General features: G+C 44.5%; 2 protein-coding genes across 5 annotated transcripts in view; one reads left to right on the top strand and one right to left on the bottom strand.

The window, feature by feature from the left end:
- Positions 1-11,546, top strand: part of LOC309329143 (uncharacterized protein) — a 34,481-nt gene extending 22,935 nt beyond the window's left edge. The window contains exons 11-20 of the mRNA XM_081839749.1: positions 302-407; positions 1,417-1,553; positions 2,379-2,684; positions 3,520-3,630; positions 5,162-5,288; positions 5,562-5,729; positions 6,787-6,960; positions 9,283-9,461; positions 10,560-10,630; positions 11,272-11,546. Coding sequence (XP_081695875.1) covers positions 302-407; positions 1,417-1,553; positions 2,379-2,684; positions 3,520-3,630; positions 5,162-5,288; positions 5,562-5,729; positions 6,787-6,960; positions 9,283-9,461; positions 10,560-10,630; positions 11,272-11,415 — 1,523 coding nt within the window. The 3' untranslated portion in view covers positions 11,416-11,546. The remainder of the gene's footprint in view (positions 1-301; positions 408-1,416; positions 1,554-2,378; positions 2,685-3,519; positions 3,631-5,161; positions 5,289-5,561; positions 5,730-6,786; positions 6,961-9,282; positions 9,462-10,559; positions 10,631-11,271) is intronic.
- Positions 11,547-12,562: 1,016 nt separating this feature from the next.
- The window catches only part of CKAP5 (cytoskeleton associated protein 5), a 45,399-nt gene continuing 38,747 nt past the window's right edge, over positions 12,563-19,214 (bottom strand). For 2 of the 4 annotated variants that reach the window (XM_081855349.1, XM_081855351.1), the window contains 4 exons: positions 18,635-18,718; positions 17,212-17,368; positions 16,146-16,300; positions 12,563-14,887 (listed from right to left, as the gene is read on the bottom strand). In XM_081855349.1, the coding sequence (XP_081711475.1) occupies positions 14,639-14,887; positions 16,146-16,300; positions 17,212-17,368; positions 18,635-18,718 (645 nt within the window). In that variant the 3' untranslated portion in view covers positions 12,563-14,638. The remainder of the gene's footprint in view (positions 14,888-16,145; positions 16,301-17,211; positions 17,369-18,634; positions 18,719-19,214) is intronic. The other 2 variants (XM_081855350.1, XM_081855352.1) reach the window with 2 other exon arrangements.

The raw sequence follows: 19,214 nt of genomic DNA, 5'->3' as shown, positions 1-19,214 counted from the left end.
TCTATCCCAAACTCTCACCACTGATAGAACATGTATTTTCAAGCACAGCGTTTTCTCTGTGTGTTCTTTCTACTGATCCATTAAACATAATGCTTTTCAATGGAGTCAGTTCCCAGATTCAGCTGCCCCTTCTGAAGTGTAGAGCAATCAAGTGTAGCTAAACCAGGGGACACAGAAGCACCCCTGAACTAGCGCTTGTTATGTGTATCAGCCTACATCCAAACCACTGAGATGTCTTGACTCTCTGAATATGCTGCTAGCTGTTCCATTTCACTGCATCCTGTATTTTTCATTCCAACAGGTGACTGTGTCAAAGATGCTGGGCAGAATTATAGGGGATCCATTTCGTTCACCAAATCAGGAATTGAATGCCAGTACTGGTCGAGCAAATTTCCTCACAAGCCTGAGTAAGTTTGCTTGCTTGTTTGTTTGGGGGGGGGGGAATTCTGTGCCACCCTTTGCTTGCAGGGCCAGCCTCTGAACTGGAGGCAACTCAAGCCTGACTTCCACTTGCCTTCACACAACACTGGATGGAGAGACTGAGCAGAGAATAAGGATCCAGTCGCCTGCCCATTGCATCTTGTGCATCTTGGATATTAATTGGAAGCACAAAGTTCAAGGGAGTATTGTACAGGGGAATAGTAGTGTGCTCTAGGGGAAAGGGGGATTTGAAGGCGCGAGTAGCATGACAATAAATGTGAACCCTGAGACACCTCCCCCCTGCAAAAAAAAAAACACCCTTTGAAATATGTAGGATTTCTATGGCAGTTCCTGGGAAGAGAAATTATTGAGGAAAGGAGACGAAAACTTTGAGAATCACTGAGTTAACCACGTAAACAAAACTTTCAAGGACTAGCACCCACGCCATCAAATGCATGAAGTGTTGTCCTCAGTTATCCTTGGTAGGGGGAATTGTAAGCAATGTGGTTTGAGGGGAATGAAAACAATGCGGACGACAGGGACAATTGAGTAAAAGCTTGAATGTCTTCAGATAAGCACAGCAGCCCTTCCAAATAGCCTTGAGCTGCAAGATAGCCAATGGAGGATATGCCCAGCCAATTGCATCAGGGGAAGGGGGGGTGGAATCTGAAATCTGTGCACACACATATGTGCATTTTGGTGTACATGAACATGCGGTGTGCACATGCTGGGCGGGAAGCCATAGCCAGTCATAGCTGTTCTTGATGTACGTGCACAGTGAAATGCAGACATGTGATTGCTGTACGTGACTATCTGTGTCTGGCCTTCGCCTCTTTTTCTTCTTCCGAGCGAGTGCTTTTCATGTAGAATATGCCATACACTGCAGTGCAGTCCTTTTGGGCGCAAGATCCAGAGTTCCCTTACTGCAAGCCTAACTATAAGAGGAGGGATTTTCTGTTTCCCTCTATCGCTCTAATGTATCATGCTTTCTTTTAGCTTCAACACAACAAGCCATCCAGGTGCCAACCTCACTGAAAACTACTGTAGGAATCCAAACAACAACACAAGGGGTCCCTGGTGCTACACCCGAAACCCAGTCGTGCGCGCAGAAGAGTGTGCTGTACCTGTGTGTGGTGAGTCTAGTGCTGATGCTCCAGGTATAATAATAGTAGTAGTAGTAGTAGTAATTTATTTATACTCCACCCATCTGGCTGGGTTTCCCCAGTGTCAGGCTTCAGGGACTCAGCTTCCCCCTCCCCCCCTTTGACAGTAGATAAGCGGAACAAAGCAAAAGGCGTCTCTTACCAGTTATAATTTTTAATGATCACAGCGAGAGAACAAAGAATCCATTTCCAGGAATGAAGGTGCTCCCAATTAAGGGTTCTACCCACTTCCCCCCAGTCACCCACGTCACTTTCGCATCTTGCAACCTGATCTCGCAACCACTGTGCTTTCTGAGCAGCCACCTTATCTGCTCTCCTTGACCTTTGGCTGAGTGGGTGGACACTTTCCAGTGAAAGGGGGTCTGTTAACTCTCTCTCTTTCAGTGTTTTCTCTCCTAGCTGTTCCCCATCCAGTATTTCCCAGCTTCTGCCTTCTGAACTATGTCCCTCTGCAAACCACTGTTCCAAATCTATACTGTCCTCCTACTCCTGGGAAGATTCAGGAGCAGGGGGAAGGGGGGAGGCTCCCACCATTCCTCTTCAGTGCAGCCCTCCTCAGCACAGTCCCTGCCACCCTGCCACTCTGGGCGGCTCCCAACACAATAAAACATCAAACATTAAAAACTTCCCTAAACACGGCTGCCTAAAGATGTCTGAGGTAGAGTTTGATTAGGTCCCTCCTTTCAATTCCAGGCATATGTGCACAGCTTCCCTTCTAAAACCAATATAGATACGGTGAAGGAGAACTTCTTAAACAAAACGATGGTCATGGTTCCCTTGCTCCTCTTTTTTCAGGTGAGAACCGGACCTCGGTTCCAATTTCCCCAAGGACCCCAGCGCAAGAGCAAAAGAAGCAAGGGCCTTGTGTGCCAAACAAGGGGCTGCAGTATACGGGGACCCTCTCCGTCACCCTTTCCGGGGCTCAGTGCTTGCCATGGGCCTCAGAACAAGCAAGAGCAATGAGCCACGGGAAACCCTTCCATGGCAATCCTAACCTGGTGCAGAATTATTGCCGCAACCCTGATGAGGACGATGAAGGTGTATGGTGCTACATCAACCATCCTAACCTGACCTTTGACTATTGTGACTTGAACTACTGCGGTAAGGAGCCTGCAAGAGACGGGCCTTTGCTTTTTGTGGTAAAGAGGAGTTTCTTGAGACAGGAGGATGGTTTATGTGGGAGGGCTAGATGCATGCTGGGAGTCATGTATGCATGTTGGTATTGGCGTGCACATGTTGAAAGCTTCACACGGATTTGATGGGCTTCCACTAACTTAATTGCTTTCTCTGGTGGCCTGCAGGTAGGAAGTAGATAGGGTGGCCAGGAAGAACAGAAGGCAGGGCCCTTGTGCCTTTTAATGGTTACGTAGAGCTGTGATGGGCAGATTGCAGGCTTACAGGATCTACCAGGGCATGTGTTTGTTTGTTTGTTTGTTTGTTTGTTTGTTTGTTTGTTTGTTTGTGTGTTTGTTTGTTTGAACCCAGAGGTCCACCAGCCACAGCCAAGTGCAAAATAATGTCCCAGCCAGGCAGACATATGATAAGAATGCATGTTGAGCCCAGGAAGTTGTGATCAGTAAACAGAACCACAAACCTGCTCTGGATTTTCACCCAATCACTCTTTTTCATCCTTTTAGAACATGGCATGGGAAGCTTAAGTTATTGCTAGACAACTGGGAGTGAGATTGCGAAACACCCCAAGACCTCCCCACAGATCCCAATCGTTCTTCTGCCTACCCTCTTGTAGAAAAGGAGATGGCCATACAGGAAACACCTGCTGAACCCCCCCCCCCCACACACATAACTTTTGAAAGTGCAAGAGACAGCCCCCCGCCCCTGCTTGTATCTGGCCATTGTAGAAAGTAGATTTAGCAGGAATGAAGAGACTGACTCTTCTGTGAATTAAGTTCTTCTCCGCCCTGGTCTTCTCTTTCAGAAAGTTTTGTGGATGATTTCGATTATGAGGATGAGCAAAGAGCAGGCCGGACTACTGTCCAAGAACACAAAACCTTCTTTGATCCTAAGACGTTTGGTCAAGGTGAAGCAGGTAAGAGGGCCAAGATAAAGTCAAAAGAAAAAAAAATAACAATGAATTAAGCCACAGCTTCTTCGTACAACACATTGCTGAATTACCGGACCCTTTTTTAATACTGTATTGGCACAGGGGCTGGAATGGTTTCTCTTCTTGCTGATTGTGGTTACTGGCTCCACCTTGTGGTCAAAGGCAGAAAAGCAAGCAGGCTCTTCTAGAATCCAGTTTGCTTTCCTGCCTTCATTGAAGCAGCGGTTAGCAGTTAGCTCTCCAAACTCTCCTCAGGCTAATTTTTTCCTAGTTGGTGTGAATGTTCTTGTTTATCTCATTTTTGGAAAATTATGGCATGGGTTGGACCTGATGAAATCCCATTTCTCCTGTGGCCCTGACTTGCTTCGGTGAGGGAGATGCCGTCTGATGAAAGAACCTGATGTCAATTCAGTGCCTGCTGCTTCTCAAGCACACACTGCCTGAGAATGGCTCAACCCGGTTCTGCTGAAGCAAGAAGCAGACTATCATTTTTGAAGAGGCAATTCCTCTTGAGTGAATGGGGGGAGGGAAATGTCTCTTTTCAAACAGTGGCTGCTAACCACAGTGTGTGGGGGGGTATTAGGAATATACCCCCCTTCATATAATCAGTGGCACCTTTTTAATTGATCAGAAACTTTCCAAGCACTCACAGCCTTCCTTGTACACCTTTAGATGCCAGGCGAAAACATTCCTTTTCAACCAGGCCTATGGCTGCTTAACATCCTATATCCTTTTAAGTGTTTTTGTGGGAGGGGGCTTATTGGTTTGTTTGTTTTATTATGTATTTTGTGTTCTCATTTTGTATTTTTATGTTGTGAATGAAAGACGGTATACTAACTAACTAACTAACTAACTAACTAACTAAATAATAGGAGCCAACATTCACTAGCTCAAAAAAACAAAAAACACCTCTGCCAGACCCAAGGACACAATGGTGTCACATGCTCTGACCTGTACTCGGTTGGCCTTGGTGCAAGATGCCACTTGTACTGTTGCAGTCACATGACCTGCTTCATTGTCCAAAGCTCACTGGAGAACCAAGTGTGGTTCAGGCTCCGTGGTGCCAGAGTGGGCTGATGACCCTGTCCATTCCCCAGCGAGATCAGAGCTATAACAGAAGCATCTAACCAGAAGATCCCCCAGAACGTTCAGGAGGTGGGCTACGAGGGGATGCTCTCCCCATCCATTCAGACATGGTCCTATCCAGCCAGAGTTTCTTAGCATCCCTTAACTTAAGGGTGGAATAGCATTAGTCCGATAATCTAGCTGGCACTCATGTAAACCTTTTGAAAGGAATAAAAACAGCATTTTATATAGACTGTCCAGGACTGAACCTATGCTCCAAATCAACTCCCATTATTCACCTTTTCAACAAGATGAGATAAAATTCCAGGTCCGGGTCGATGTCTTAGTCACCATCAATTATTATTTTCTTGTAGCAGAAATGCTAGCTTATGAAATATATGTTAATATTTGAGAACTGGGTAGTTACAGAAGAATGGATCTGTATTTCCAGACTGTGGTTCCCGTCCTCTGTTTGAGAAGCAGCACGTATCTGATAAGACTGAGCAGGAGCTGCTGGACTCCTATCTGGCAGGCCGAATTGTGAAGGGATCTGATGCTGAAAAAGGCAGTTCCCCGTGGTAAGCATCATAACTGAGGTTTGCTTATGTTCCTTTCCCATGCCTGTCTACTCTTTTGCATTCAGAACTCCGTAAATGGCACTAGCAACTCTAGGAAGAGACTTTTGCAATTTGTGTTTCTGCCTCGTTCTTCCTTTGAAGCACAAGAATGGCCTGTCAGTGCAGTAGAAAGATGCTAGTCTGTTTTGTTCTCTGCAGCCTGTGCTCTGGTCATGTGCTATTTCGGCTAAGACACTGAGCCTTGCCTCTCTTTCCCTGCCTATTTTGTTCTAGGCAAGTGATGCTGTTCAGGAAGAGCCCCCAGGAGCTGCTATGTGGAGCCAGTCTCATCAGTAATCGCTGGATCCTAACTGCTGCCCACTGCATCTTCTACCCACCTTGGGATAAGAATTTCACTAAAGACGACATCATTGTACGGATTGGCAAACACGACCGGAAGGTGTAAGAGATTGGAAAGGAAATTATAAATCTTTCAAATTACATACTGACCATAGGCCATAAATGCCTCTTTTCTATATGGGAAAAGGGAAACCATCTGGGGACACAGACAAAAATCCTAGAATTGTAGAGTTGGAAGGGACCCTGAGGATCATCTAGTTCAACCCCCTGCAATGCAGGAATCTCGGCATCCATGAGGAGATGGCCATCCAACCTCTGCTTAAGAACCTCCAAGGAAAGACAGTCCTCCACCTCTTGTGGGAGTCTGTTCCACTGCCAAACAGCTCTTGCCATCAGAAAGTTCTTCCTGACGTTTAGTCAGAATTGATTCTGGGAAATGCAGAACACTAACCATGCTTCTTGGTGTCAAGGGAAATCTTCCAGGATCCAAGGTGTCATGCATCCACACATTAAATTCAAAGTATGCACGTTTTAAATATCATTCTTAGGCTTGCCCCACTATGCCAAATGGTCAGAAGTCCCAGGGACTTAGCATTTACCCAGCTTTGGTTTTCTTTTTATGGAGGTCTCTGGAAGGTTATGGCATTTTTAAAGTTTATTGACAAATATACAGATTGAGCATAGATTTAGGGAAAACACACTAACAGAAAGCCGGTTTGATTGCCTGACCTCCAGAGAGAGGCAACTCTAATGAAGGCAATTTCTCTGGACTTGAATAGCCCATAAAGTCAGCTCTTTCTGTAGTCTCCTTCGTTCCCTTGCCCAGAAAAAAAATAACAGACCTAGATTACATCATTCTTACTTAGGGGAGGGGGTTATGCTTATGCCCCCACATCTATGATCTTTCATTCCTATCCAGCACATCCCAGAGTGTTCCTGTATCAAAAAGTAATTCTCTAGCAATTAGTTCCCATGGAGACACATTACCTGAACCTACAACCTGTATTTTTTTTCCCTTTCCACAATTAAGGAGCCTCCAGAAGTCCTATTTCACCATCTACTTGGGCTTATTGTAAACTGTAGTCAAGTTGAAGGCATCTTGATGATAGTATTTAAATATGTCAATTGCTTCTCTCTCTCTTTTTGGGAAATGTTTCAGCTATGAGAGGACCATGGAGAAAATTATGTTGATAGAGAAAGTCATCATTCACCCCAAGTACAATTGGAAGGAGAATCTAGACCGGGACATTGCACTGTTACTACTGAAGAAGCCTGTTGAGTTCAGCAACTATATACATCCAGTCTGTTTACCCACTAAAGAGATTGTTCAAAGGTAAGGAGACAGAAGGTGTTGGTTGTAATGGGAGCAGCCCCATTCAAAATGATAGGGAACCTGTCAAGTTAAGTCAGTGATTTGTAAACCTTTGGTGAGGGGGACAGTTGGCCCATCCAGACATTGTGTCATCACCTAAGTAGATTGTGAGTGTCCTCAAACATGCATCTTCCCAGTCTTACCACTGATAAAATCTGGAATGGCAGCAACATTGGGAAAAGGCAACCTTGGGATTGACTAATGAATCCCTTTCTGCCTTCCACTGAAGGTGGGCAGTCTTCACTAGCAGGATGCAAGTTGCCACCAAGCCTGGTCCTGCTGTTAGGCAGACTGAGGCAGTGGAAGCTGGATGGTAGGGAGCAGCAACAAGATGTTTGTGTCCCACGCAAGCTGCCTTGCATCTTCTGAGCTAGCCTGCCGTCCTCAGACATGGTAGAGGACCCTGTCCTGTTGCCATTGCTGAAGTAAGATCCAAAGACTAGTCCAGTCGGGTTTTCTACTTGGGACACCATTTGGTTCTTTGTCTCAGGCAGCAAAATTTATTGGACAGGCGCTGGTTGCCATGAACTGAATAAGGCAGACAAATGAAGCTGGAGCTCTTATATATAGGACACAACCGTTCATATTTTCCCAGTAGTAGCAGTAGCTTCAATAGGTTCTTTATTAGAAAACAGCATGCAAGATAACTGTTAGATAAGGGTAGGGTGCGGCTAACCTACCGTATTTTTCGCCCTATAGGACGCACTTTTTCCCCTCTAAAAATGAAGGGGAAATCTGTGTGCGTCCTATGGAGCGAATACAGGCTTTCACTGAAGCTTGGAGAGCGACCCCTCTCGCTCTCCAGGCTTCAGGAAGCTATCAGCAAGCCTGGGGAGCCCGTGGGAGTTCCCACAGGGCTCCCTAGGCTGCGGATAGCAGCCTGCCGCCCGGCGCGCAGGGCGCCCGGAGGCAGAGCGCCCCTTGCGCCGGGCAGATATCCGCAGCCTGGGGAGCCCTGCGGGAGTTCCTGCAGGGCTCCCTACGCTGCGGATAGCAGCCTGCTGCACGGAGCACGGGGCGTGCTGAAGCAGAGCGTCCCGCGCTTTGGGCAGACATCGGCCAGCCCCACAAGCTCGGGGGACAGCGGGGAGGCGCAGCGCTGCCATCCCACTGTTCCCCGACCTGGTTTGGTTTCCCCAACCTGGTTTTGGGGGGGAAATAAAGGGGGGGAATCCTTTATTTCCCCCCAAAAAACTAGGTGCGTCCTATGGGACAGAGCGTCCTATGGCACGAAAAATACGGTACATGATATTGAGAGCTTAAAAGTAACCTTAAATAAGTCCCACTTTGGCTTACTTCCAATTTAAGTGTGCAGAAGGTTACAACTCAATTGCTTCATCTACTTTGGCCTCTGGTTCCACCAATCATTGGTATGTGGCCCCCAGAAGACAGTTTATGAGGGTATGTGGCCCTCAAGCTGAAAAGCTTTCCCCAACCCTGCTTTAAGGGTTCTGTTTCCTGAAGGGAGTTGCCTGCAACAGAAGGTGGGTTGCCTAAAGAGAATTGGTAGAACACTTGATATCCTAGCAGAAGGATTTTAGGAAGCTGGCTGGACACACACTTCCCAGCCATTTGTGCTGAATTAAAAAGTAGAGATGGGCAAAGAGTGCAAAATGAATAGGGAGCCTAAGTTTAGACGGATCTTAACTGTGAGTACCTAGTCCAAAGTACTGATTGCAAAAGGAGACCCATGTGCAGACCTGGGGTGGAAGATATGAACCTTAAGACAAATGATGGATTTACTGGTAGGGATTGTTCTTCTTGTCTAATAGAAAGCACATGTGGCAGCTGTGTGCAAGAGGCTGAATGCAGAGTAAAGTATGCATGAATTGTACACCCACAGCCATTGCACCTTGTAGGCCAGGGGTCATGCACACGTGAGACAGACAGTGTGTGTTTAAGGAGTGTTTCTATTCCCACGGTTGCAGAAAAACAATGAAAACACAGCCAGTCAGGAAAACTCGGGATTTTGCAAAGAGCAAAATGGAAACATCCTGTTTGATGCAACTTGCCATTGTATTTCTGGAGTCTAGCCTTGCTTCCTTCCCTACGTGCTCTAGATACCTACAGAGGACTTCACCATGGGTGCCTTCCTTCCTGTAGCACCCTGGTCTCTGCTGAAGAATTCAGCACACACAAGACACCATTTTTTGTTTGGAGCAGTGTAATTAGGATTAAGACAAACCATTACATATACATAACAAAAGGAAACATGTTTTGCCTACAAATGTCAACCAAAATGATTTTAAGCTACTGGGGTTTGTGTTGTTTTTTGTTCTGTAGCCTGATGCTAACGGGATACAAAGGGCGTGTGACTGGTTGGGGAAACCTACAAGAGACATGGACCTCTGGCAGGTCACCTCTGCCTGGCATACTACAGCAGGTGAACCTCCCTATTGTGCCACGGGAAACTTGCAAGGCATCCACCAAGATTAGAGTCACAGACAACATGTTCTGTGCAGGTACGTTTTCCTTAGCATCTGATACGTTCTTTCAACCGAGGGAGAAACTGGTGAGGTTATGTATCTGTGTGGTTGGGAATACTGAAGGAAATGCTAACGATTTCAACTGGAAGTGAGCCCAAGCCACATGTTTCAAGGGAAGGAGAGTATGAGCCAATCTGAACTGGGATGAGAGATGATTACCACTGTAAGACAGCCAGAACTCTCCTTTGCCATATAAATACTCCTACCCCCAATCCCCTTGGCTGGTGACAATCTGAACTCCCAGACTGGAGAATCTTGACAGGTGGCCTCCCATCACAAACTGGGTAATACCTCACAGGCCTCCAGCTGTGTCTAAGGGAGGGGTATTTCCTTTTGGTCTGGCTAGTACTGTTCCCCGAGTGAAGCTGCTGCACAAAATAGGAAGACCCATAAGCCTACATGATGTCCTCTAATTTAATGCTAAGGAAGGCACCACCAGTCAGGTGAGAAACTTGGCCAAGCTAGCACCAGGCCCTGAGCAAAATCGCAACAGTCCAGGAACTCCCAGCCTGGAGTGGGGAGAGGAAATAATGTATTCATGTGGGCAGTGTGATGAAAATCCAGGCTAGACACCAGGCTGTGCCTTTGACAAAGCTCAGCTAAGAAGTAACACAAAGTAGGCTGAAGCTCAAGAGGTGAGACAGGAGTGCTTCATACGTTTAGCAGGTATTTTGCTTGTATCCTGTACACATGAGGCAGATATACACATGGTGAAGCAAATACATGGAGTGATGAAAACAGGCTGCAGAGATCCATAACTGGGTCTCCTAGCATATCTGATCTACCTCACATTGCTGTACAGAGACACACAGTCCGATCCCAATTCATACTGAAATGTCAATAAATGGAAGAATAGTGAAAGCAACAGGGAAATTTATGGAGCTAGATCCTAGTTTTAGTTAACTAAGGGCTGATCCCCACTTTCTGGGAAAAGATTTCTGGTTGCTTGAGAAGGCAGTGCACAGGCACTGATTTCTAAAAGATTAAGTATCAGAAGGTGAAAAGCAGCAAAAGGAAAACAGAAGAGATTGAATTCACTATTGTCAATCTCAAATGCCTTTTCTTGTTGTTTAGGGTACAGCCCTGAAGATTCTCAAAGAGGAGACGCCTGCGAAGGTGACAGCGGAGGCCCTTTTGTCATGAAGGTATGTGTAATGCTCCAAGTGACATAATACATCAATCTCAAGTGGCAGCAAAAGGGTGACATATGTCATGACTTCTTCGGTGGGCCCCAAGCTTAAAATACTGGATCAATGATAAGAGGAACAGTGCTCACATTTCAGCAAGGATGCAGGGAGCCTAGTAAACAAAGCAATCACTTCAGCCTCTGGCAAGAGAAACCTCTTCGCCATTTGGCAGTCTGCTGGGCAGGATGGAGACTGGTTGGCCCTACCCACTATGGGCTTCAGTCCCTCCCACTGTCAGCAGGTCACTCGTTACAGCCCTGAGTGAATGCTACCCTCCATGGAGGGGGGGGGGAGCTTACCACCTGACATAGAAACAAGCTTGTGGATCCGATTTATATTGGTAAGTCAATCCTCACATGCATTGTTGGGCAACAAGCCCCCCCATCCCACATCTTTGCGATTAAGGGTGAGATTTCCTTTTAGAAAAGAGATAACTCATAAAGCTCCACTGTAAGAAATACCTCGATCTGGGCCTTCTATGGGCTCTGAAAGTCTTGAAATATAGAGTCCTGCTGCTGCTTGTCCTCTTTATGTGACCTATATGCTTTTTCCCAGTATGCTGACTCTTCCTTGGTGCTCTTGCACTCTCCTCTCTCCAGAACCCAACAGATAATCGGTGGTATCAGACGGGTATCGTCTCATGGGGAGAAGGCTGTGATCGTGATGGCAAATATGGATTCTATACCCACGTGTTCCGCCTGAAGAAATGGTTGCAAAAGGTTACTGAGAAACATGGGCATTAAAGAACTTAAGCTCAGCACCTGCACAATGATTTAGAGATGTATGTATACTGGTCAAACATGACAGGTAACTAAAAGCCTAAGGAGGGAAACGTATTTTGGCACAAACCTCAATAAAGGTTCTGGACCAAGTACTCAATCTCCTTTGTTGTCAATTGCAAAAAAGTGAACTTAGCAGTACAGGTACTACTTGAAAAGTTAGCAAAGCAAAACTGTGACTAAGGTGAATGTACTGTATCTGGTTGAATGAGCAAGTTAAATAGCTGTGCAGGATAACCCTACGCAGGATCTTTTAGAATCAAGCCTCACAATATACAATGGGAAATCCTCAAGTGTGGCTAGGGTTACAACCTTAGCATAAGAAGTTGTAAGTTATGTGGCCTTATTTATCTTAGAGTAACAAAGGTAGGAGTACACTTAGCCTGCGTTTTTGCCTTCAAAAAGGAGAGAGTAAAAGAAGTTGCCTATAGTTCATCGGTTTCAGGGCTCTGGGCAGAAAGCAGATACATTTTGATTGAAGAATGTTTTCTTCCAGTAATTTCAATACAAAAAATATAGTTCAAAGTTCAGAGTGAAACTACAACCAGCGCTCTATGATATTCATGGGAGTAAACCAAAGGGCAGCTTGTGTGTTCTTTGGTGCGGTTGCTGTGGGATGCAGTTTTATTCAATCCCATTAAACAAAAAACAGTAGTGTCTGCAAGCAAAGAAATGTACCCCACCATTGCCACAGCTGTTAATTGAGCCTTTTCTACAGCAGGAACCATTTCTAAGTGAGGCATCATAAAAAAGATACAATGGAGAAAACTAGTCAAATCCCATGAATATTGACAAAGGTTGCATACATACTATATCTTTAATTTCCCGCCTCAAAGAATTTTGGGCCCTATTTGTTATGGGTTGCTGAGAATTGTGAATCAGGCTACGATAAACTACACTGCCCAGAATTCTTTGAAGGAAAGAATGTGCTTCGGATGTGCTATTAGGATATGGTGCATACGCCATTAATATAGTTTATATTCATAAAAAACCTGTTATTTATATTAATGCTGATGAGACGTTGTCCTTTCAGACGCAGGTAGGCAAAGGAGCTAGTTTTCCTTGAGTACCTATCATAGGTTGATCACCAAGACTGAGGGAGTACAGAGAATTTTAGTAGTAAAATGTAACATTTATTCAAACATACTGTAGAAACATTTCCATTGGCTCTAGGTTAAGCTAAACGTGGCTTAAATAGGGCATTTCTGAAACCAGCACTGAAAGGGGAGAATGTATCAAAACTAAAGCCACACCTAGTGGTGGGGAGAGCATCTTTTTAGAGAAAACAAAGTTTGCCAGAGACTTCATTGCATTTCCAAATCTCACTAATGACACACATACACACACCCTGCAAATTGTATTTCTAATGACCATTACCTCTCCGTTCCTTGCACTTACTATACCAGTGTGAGCCCCAACATAAGAGTAAGGAGCAGGGCATCAGCTACAAGAGGAGGCTATCACTAGATGTGCACAAGCAGCAACTCAGAGCCCCACAAACTGTATGCATTTTGCACCACTGCAAGGCACACCAAAGTGCTATAGAATGATGTGGCTGACAGGTGCTGATTCAATCTTTCATAGCCCTAGCTAAGGCAGCTGATTCAATATGAAGTGGCATTCACTGAAAAAAACTGCAAGTTAAAAATGGGAAGTGTGCAGAGTCCTCCCAGAAGGCAAATAATGCACACTCTGGGATGCGCCCTCTAATGGGCATCGCTTCCAAATCAGCATACACATCATAATGTGTACACAATGACCAACAAAGTTTATAAAGACAACCAATTTGATTTGATGCAACACTAAACTATGGTGAATAGTAAATGCTATTTAATCAACGTCTAAACAAGCACAAAGAAATGCAAATGAAATTAAATCTCTGTCAGCCACAGGAAAGAGCTGGTATTTCTGGGAGTGTGTTAAAGCCGGTGCAATGCCACTTATGTCAAAATATCCAAGGCAGGGGCAGAGGAGGGAAGATTAACCTAGAAATTACTCCAACAACTGTGTGCTATAGCAGTTCTGAGTCTCAGATTGTAAGAGGCACACAAATGCATAACCCATACATAAAAGCAGCAAGTCCTCCAGAACAATTCCCCACAACCACATCCACGTGACCTTCAACTGCCACAGTATAATTCACCTTCTGAGAACACATGTATTTTGGAAACAGTGTCCCCAAGACTATGTTCTCAACCTCTAGCAGCAATCACTGATCATACATTTACTACAAAACTTTCAGGCTGACAGCAGAGCTAAAAATATATCTAAGAGCAAATTAGCACATTGAAATATTCTGGGCTCCAGCATGTATGAGGAAAGGCCAACATGTCTTCAGTGTAGGATACTGATCATCCACCATGTCAAAAAAAATCAGTTCTCAAAATGGATGAAACTAAATCCTTAAAAGGAACCTGAGCATTCTAGCACTTGTAAGCTAACTAGATTAAAATACAGAGAAGGGCTTGGGAAGTGGTTTTTAGGAGGTGAAATGTTCTGCCTCTGCCCCACGCTATTCTGGAAGCCATGGCAAGACTAACAGTGCTCTCAATAGAAATCAAAGATTTCTTCAACCTGAAGCATGCTTGCAATGTTAGTGTCTCAGCTTCTCCATGAAAGTAAATCTGCTGTGAAGGTTTAGACAGCAGCTCACGGAAACTAGAAATGCTGAGTCACTTGTAACTAAGAACATGGATGGACATTTCTCACCAACAGCCACTGCTGCTCCCAGAGAGAGTTAATGCAAACTTTATTTACAAAAAGACACTTAGTTAATTCATGCCATGCGTCCGTACAGAAACTGTTCAAGGATTAGATGGAGAAGAAGTTGTTAAAAATAAAAGGAAAACCACTGAAGAGCTTCTAAGAGTTAAGAGCTAAGAAAGAGAAGACAACTTTACAAATAAAGTTATGAGAAACTGGATTGAAGAGAATGGTTGTTTACAGCTCTGTACACTAAAACTAATACAGACAGTCTTCTACGGTCAATAAATGCTCACAGAGAAGCAAAGTATGTACAAAGACTTGTGCCACAATGACTTGGATCCTCCTCCAAGATCCGCTGTATTATACACATAAACCAGTTTGTATACAGAAGGCCTACATGAGGCCACTTAACTATGAAGACTTCTAGTTTAGTAAACTAAAGATGGACAGCTCTTCAACAGCCACGCTGTCTGATGCAATTTCACTTGCGGCTGCTTTTTATTCTCTCCAGTCTTTTTTTCAAGTCATCAATATTGGATGCTGCAGAGGAGGAAGTGGTGGTTCCAATGCCAGAAGAGTGGGTCTGATTGGAGTCCAGATCGATGTGCTGGTATTGTTCCCGTGACTCACGGAGCTGTGAAAGCTTACTGTGGAGCATATCTGTGGAGGATGCAACTGTAGGGACTGATGGCTTGGACAGCTGGGAGGTCAGGGGTGCTCTGTCTTCCTGCTGTGGACAGAAACAATGCTCAAAACACTTGTTCTAAAGCAAAAATTATCAATACCAGAGCATTTTCTGTTCTGCTTGCTATTTGGAAATCATTCAAAAAAAAGGTGGTGTGCCGATCTTTTTACGAGTTTAGAATAATGAGTGGGTTCATACACCTGTGCTTATAGTGCAATCCTGATTATGGGATTGCTAAAGTGAACGATCCAGCATCTTGGCTTGCTCCTCCACCAATTGCGTTTTCACCACATACAGCACCTGTCAACTGGAAAGGAATTTGCTCAAGCACGCTTGATGCATAATGAATTAACACATGGCATTTGTTTGAGTCCACATCAGACACAAAGCTGAAGCTTTGATGCTATTCCATTCTGAGAGGGAGCCAGTCTTTGTAGAAACAATCGTCTAACAATACCTTTGTGACTGAACCAAAAACATCTTAATTCAAAGGCAGTGTGAGAAATCAGGTCACAACTTGTTAGCTTCCATTTTCCCCACTCTCATTAGAAAGTGCTCAACTGGAGCTTCTAGATGGTTCACACATCTAAGGAACCACTGTACACTGTTCTAGCATCTCTGCCCCATATAAACAGTATGTTTCTTTACAATTTTATTAGTTATCACAGCTCAATATGCACTGATTAATTCTGTAACCTTTACACATCATCATCATCATCATTATTATTATTTTGCAAATCAAATATTTTATTGCCACAAAACTATTCTTTTCAAGTGCAGTCTATACACAGGCTTGCCCATCTATGCTGATATGATAGTACGCCAAGCCTACACACACTCATAGAACAATAAGCAGTAGTGCAAAAGCCTGATGTTTAGAGCTTTGGAGGCAAAAATACATTAGGCCTTCTCCTATCAGACAGTTTATGCACTACATACAAAGAAAAATGTGTATCATTGGTTGAGAGATCAATGAACCTCTGAATCGATCACCCAAGAGGCTCAATGGTTTCATGACAGGCAAGATCAGCAAGCCCCTCCTATGTTACAGGGAAAACAGCAGCTCAAGTGATATCACTCGTGCTTTGTCTTTCCTCAGTTCTGTGCAGCGCCTGAAGTAGCTTCCTGTCCCACCTGGCTGCCCCAAGGAGTCTAGCGAAAGCAAGTAGTCTGCAAGCAAAGATGTGTCAAGCCTTCTGCCCCAAGAGCAAACATGCCATGAGAGACAAGGATTCACCAAGGACTAGAGAAAGAGAGGATGCTGAAACACAGACACTGCCGCATACGTAAATCGAGAGAATACCTTTGCATTGTCAAGGCCACATCGTTGCCTGAGGATTTTTAGCCTTTCCAAGTAGACGGAAGGCCCCACCTCTTCCCCATTGGCATTTCCTATAGATGAAGGGACTGTATTGGTGGGAGTAGGGATACACGATACCTCCATCTGTGGAGAAACCCCTGGAATATGGAAAAAACAAAAACAAAAAACAAACACAAACACAAAAAATGAGTCCAAGCAGACACCAACTGAGGATTGTGATGTTTCTCAGGGTCCATGTGGTGTAGGAGCTGCTGCACTTTCTGTGCTCCGGGGATAAGCTCAGAAGCCTTGGACCATGAGTCCACCGCATGGCTCCTCCTCCTGCCAGCACTGCCTTTCCTGAAACGGGAGCAACACTGGCTATGGGAAAGAACCAAGATGTGGGTTCTTCCTATGTAGCAGTCTGAGGTTTCTGATGATTTTTAAGAGGTGAAGAAAAACGAGCCAAGCTGCAGTGGCCCCAGTGTAGTTCGGATGCCAGGATGTGTCCTTATTGGTTCACAGGTCTTTTAACATGCCTACTTCTGCAGTGGGAGTGACATTGTTGATTCACAGCAGCTGTGACTTTGCAGACTACTTGCTTTTACTAATGTTTTCGTGGATAGGAAGGCTGAGAACAAGCCTTTACGTATGTTACAAAGCAATTAGGAAAGGCAATGCGCAAGTGACCCATGACTCGTGCTGCTGCTTTCCCCTCTTGCATTGTAACATGGGATGGTGGGACTTGCTGATCTGAAGCTTGTGGATCGGGAGATACAATTTTCTTTGCTTTTACGTAGCCCAGGAACCAGCTCTTAGGGGGGAAAGTCAAATGCAATTACCTCCTGAGGCCAACAGAAATATGCTTGGTGAGAGACTATTGTGCAATTGCCCTATGATGTTTTAATTTCATGCCTATATTTCATACCACCAGTTACAAAAGAACAGGTGAATTATTTCTGAAGCCGCCTACAGTCAATTACTAACTCGGAGAAAGCCTGACAGCTGCATTAGGATGGCAGCCACTGGCTCCCTCTAGTCCATGCTGTCACCGTGCTCTGGGAGTTACCTGTAGAAGGAATGCGCCCTTTGCCCTCCCTTTCCATTTCAATCAGTCGGAGACCTCGTTCCACATAGCTCTGGAAGAACTGTGAGGAGTTTTTCAGGAAGGGCTCAATGTCTGCATCAGAATACTTCTTTTTATATTCATAAAGCTCTGCCAGACCCTGCAGAAAGAAGAGCTTCAGTCATTTAAAAGTTACATGTTTACAAAATCATCACCAGCTTCAGGGTTAAAGGTGAGTGTGCTGCAAAACTGGTAAACACAACTGAGTTTGAAGGTGTCCACTACAAAAGGCCCAGGGCTAAACTGCTTTTAATTTGGCAGGATTTATTTGCTTTGGAGGAGCTTATATGCCAGCAAATTTTATCCATGTCTGTCAAATGGTGTGTGTGTGTGTATTACTTCCCATTAATTAACTGAGACGAGGAAATGTGAAATGGTTTTGGACTGACTCAGCACCTCAGACTGAGGCAGGCTGTTTTCCAAAGTGCCATATCAGGGTCTGAACCTAAACTTGTGGTTGGTATACACTCCTAACATCTACCACCATCCAGAGCACTGTCAACAATACAGTGGTACCTCAGGTTACAAACGGTTTGGGTTACAAACGTTTCAGGTTACAGACTCCGCTAACCCAGAAGTAGTACCTCGGGTTAAGAACTTTACCTCAGGATGAGAACAGAAATCGCGCAGCAGCAGCGGGAGGCCCCATTAGCTAAAGTGGTACCTCAGGTTAAGAACAATTTCAGGTTAAGAATGGACCTCCAGAACGAATGAAGTTTTTAATCAGAGATACCACTGTGATTATAACTAGTCCACAGAATGACATTCACACAACGAACATTTGCTTTTCAACAAGAGAGCAATATGATTCCTTTAAGCCATCCAGATGAGGAAACAATCATATCTACCTTTACCTTAGCCAGGTGAATCAGCCAGCATACATCACACTGGCATGCAAGGCACAATGTAACCCTGTGGCACTATGCATCATAGCACTTTCCAAGAGCTGCCACCTTAGCAACCCTCTCATTAAAATGTCCCAATCTCTGTGTATAGTAGCACTGGAGCGCTACAGAAAGTGCTCTGGCCATGAGAGAACAGTGATTTAGATCATCCAGGTGATCAAAGTGCTTTTTAAAAAATATCCCAATCTGGAAAAATATCCCAATCCCACTTCAACAGGCAAAGGAGGACTGGTACTTACTGTGAAGATTACCTCCTGCTGGAATGCAGAGTGCAACTAGGATCCACTCTTCTTTTGCTAATCAACCAATAGCTGGTTTTCATTAAGACTCATGAATCAAATTCATTCACTATATTCTTTATTTCATGATGGACAACACTCCCAAATGAGCCCTTTGGGAATTCATTATAAGTACCAATGTTCCTAATTTTTCACCTCCCACCATGGTAATAAAGGCCTCACCTCTTTAGTGTTTTCTTTAGACCCAATTTTCTTAAATATCTCTGCTAAAATATCATTCACTTTGGCCTTTGGTGTCTTTTCATCCTATAAAAAGAAATTGAGACATATTACCAAAATAGAGGGGTGACAGTTTAGACAGTTGAAGCATTTCTATAAATATAATAAAGGGCAGAAAAGTTGTCCTAATTAAACCAGTAGGTGTTGGTTGCTACTGCTATTAGAGTAAGAGTGGTCAGCTGCAGATTCCATACATTTTGCACAATTAGGAATCTCCAACACCAGCAAGTAGTAAGTCTATGCAATGACATGGTGCTTAATAGCCAAGAACTGTTACCAGGTCTTGCAATGTAAGTCAAGACCTGGTCAACCATGAATGCACTAGGTGACCTGGAGGTACAGGATTACTGGACTGGGAAGAACTTGCATCAACCACCATGCAATGATACAGGTTTATGGTCAGTTGTAGGTTTGTGTGAGAATCCAACCCCAAGCAGGATTAAAGATGTACTGTGACGAAGAAACAGATGTGCCCTCTTCCACCTCTTGGCTATCCTGCTCTGAAGCTCTACAACCTATGATA

This window comes from Podarcis erhardii, assembly GCF_964252035.2.
Source record: "Podarcis erhardii genome assembly, chromosome: 1".
NCBI classification, from domain to species: Eukaryota; Metazoa; Chordata; class Lepidosauria; order Squamata; family Lacertidae; genus Podarcis; species Podarcis erhardii.
This window is presented reverse-complemented; position numbering and strand designations above follow the sequence as displayed.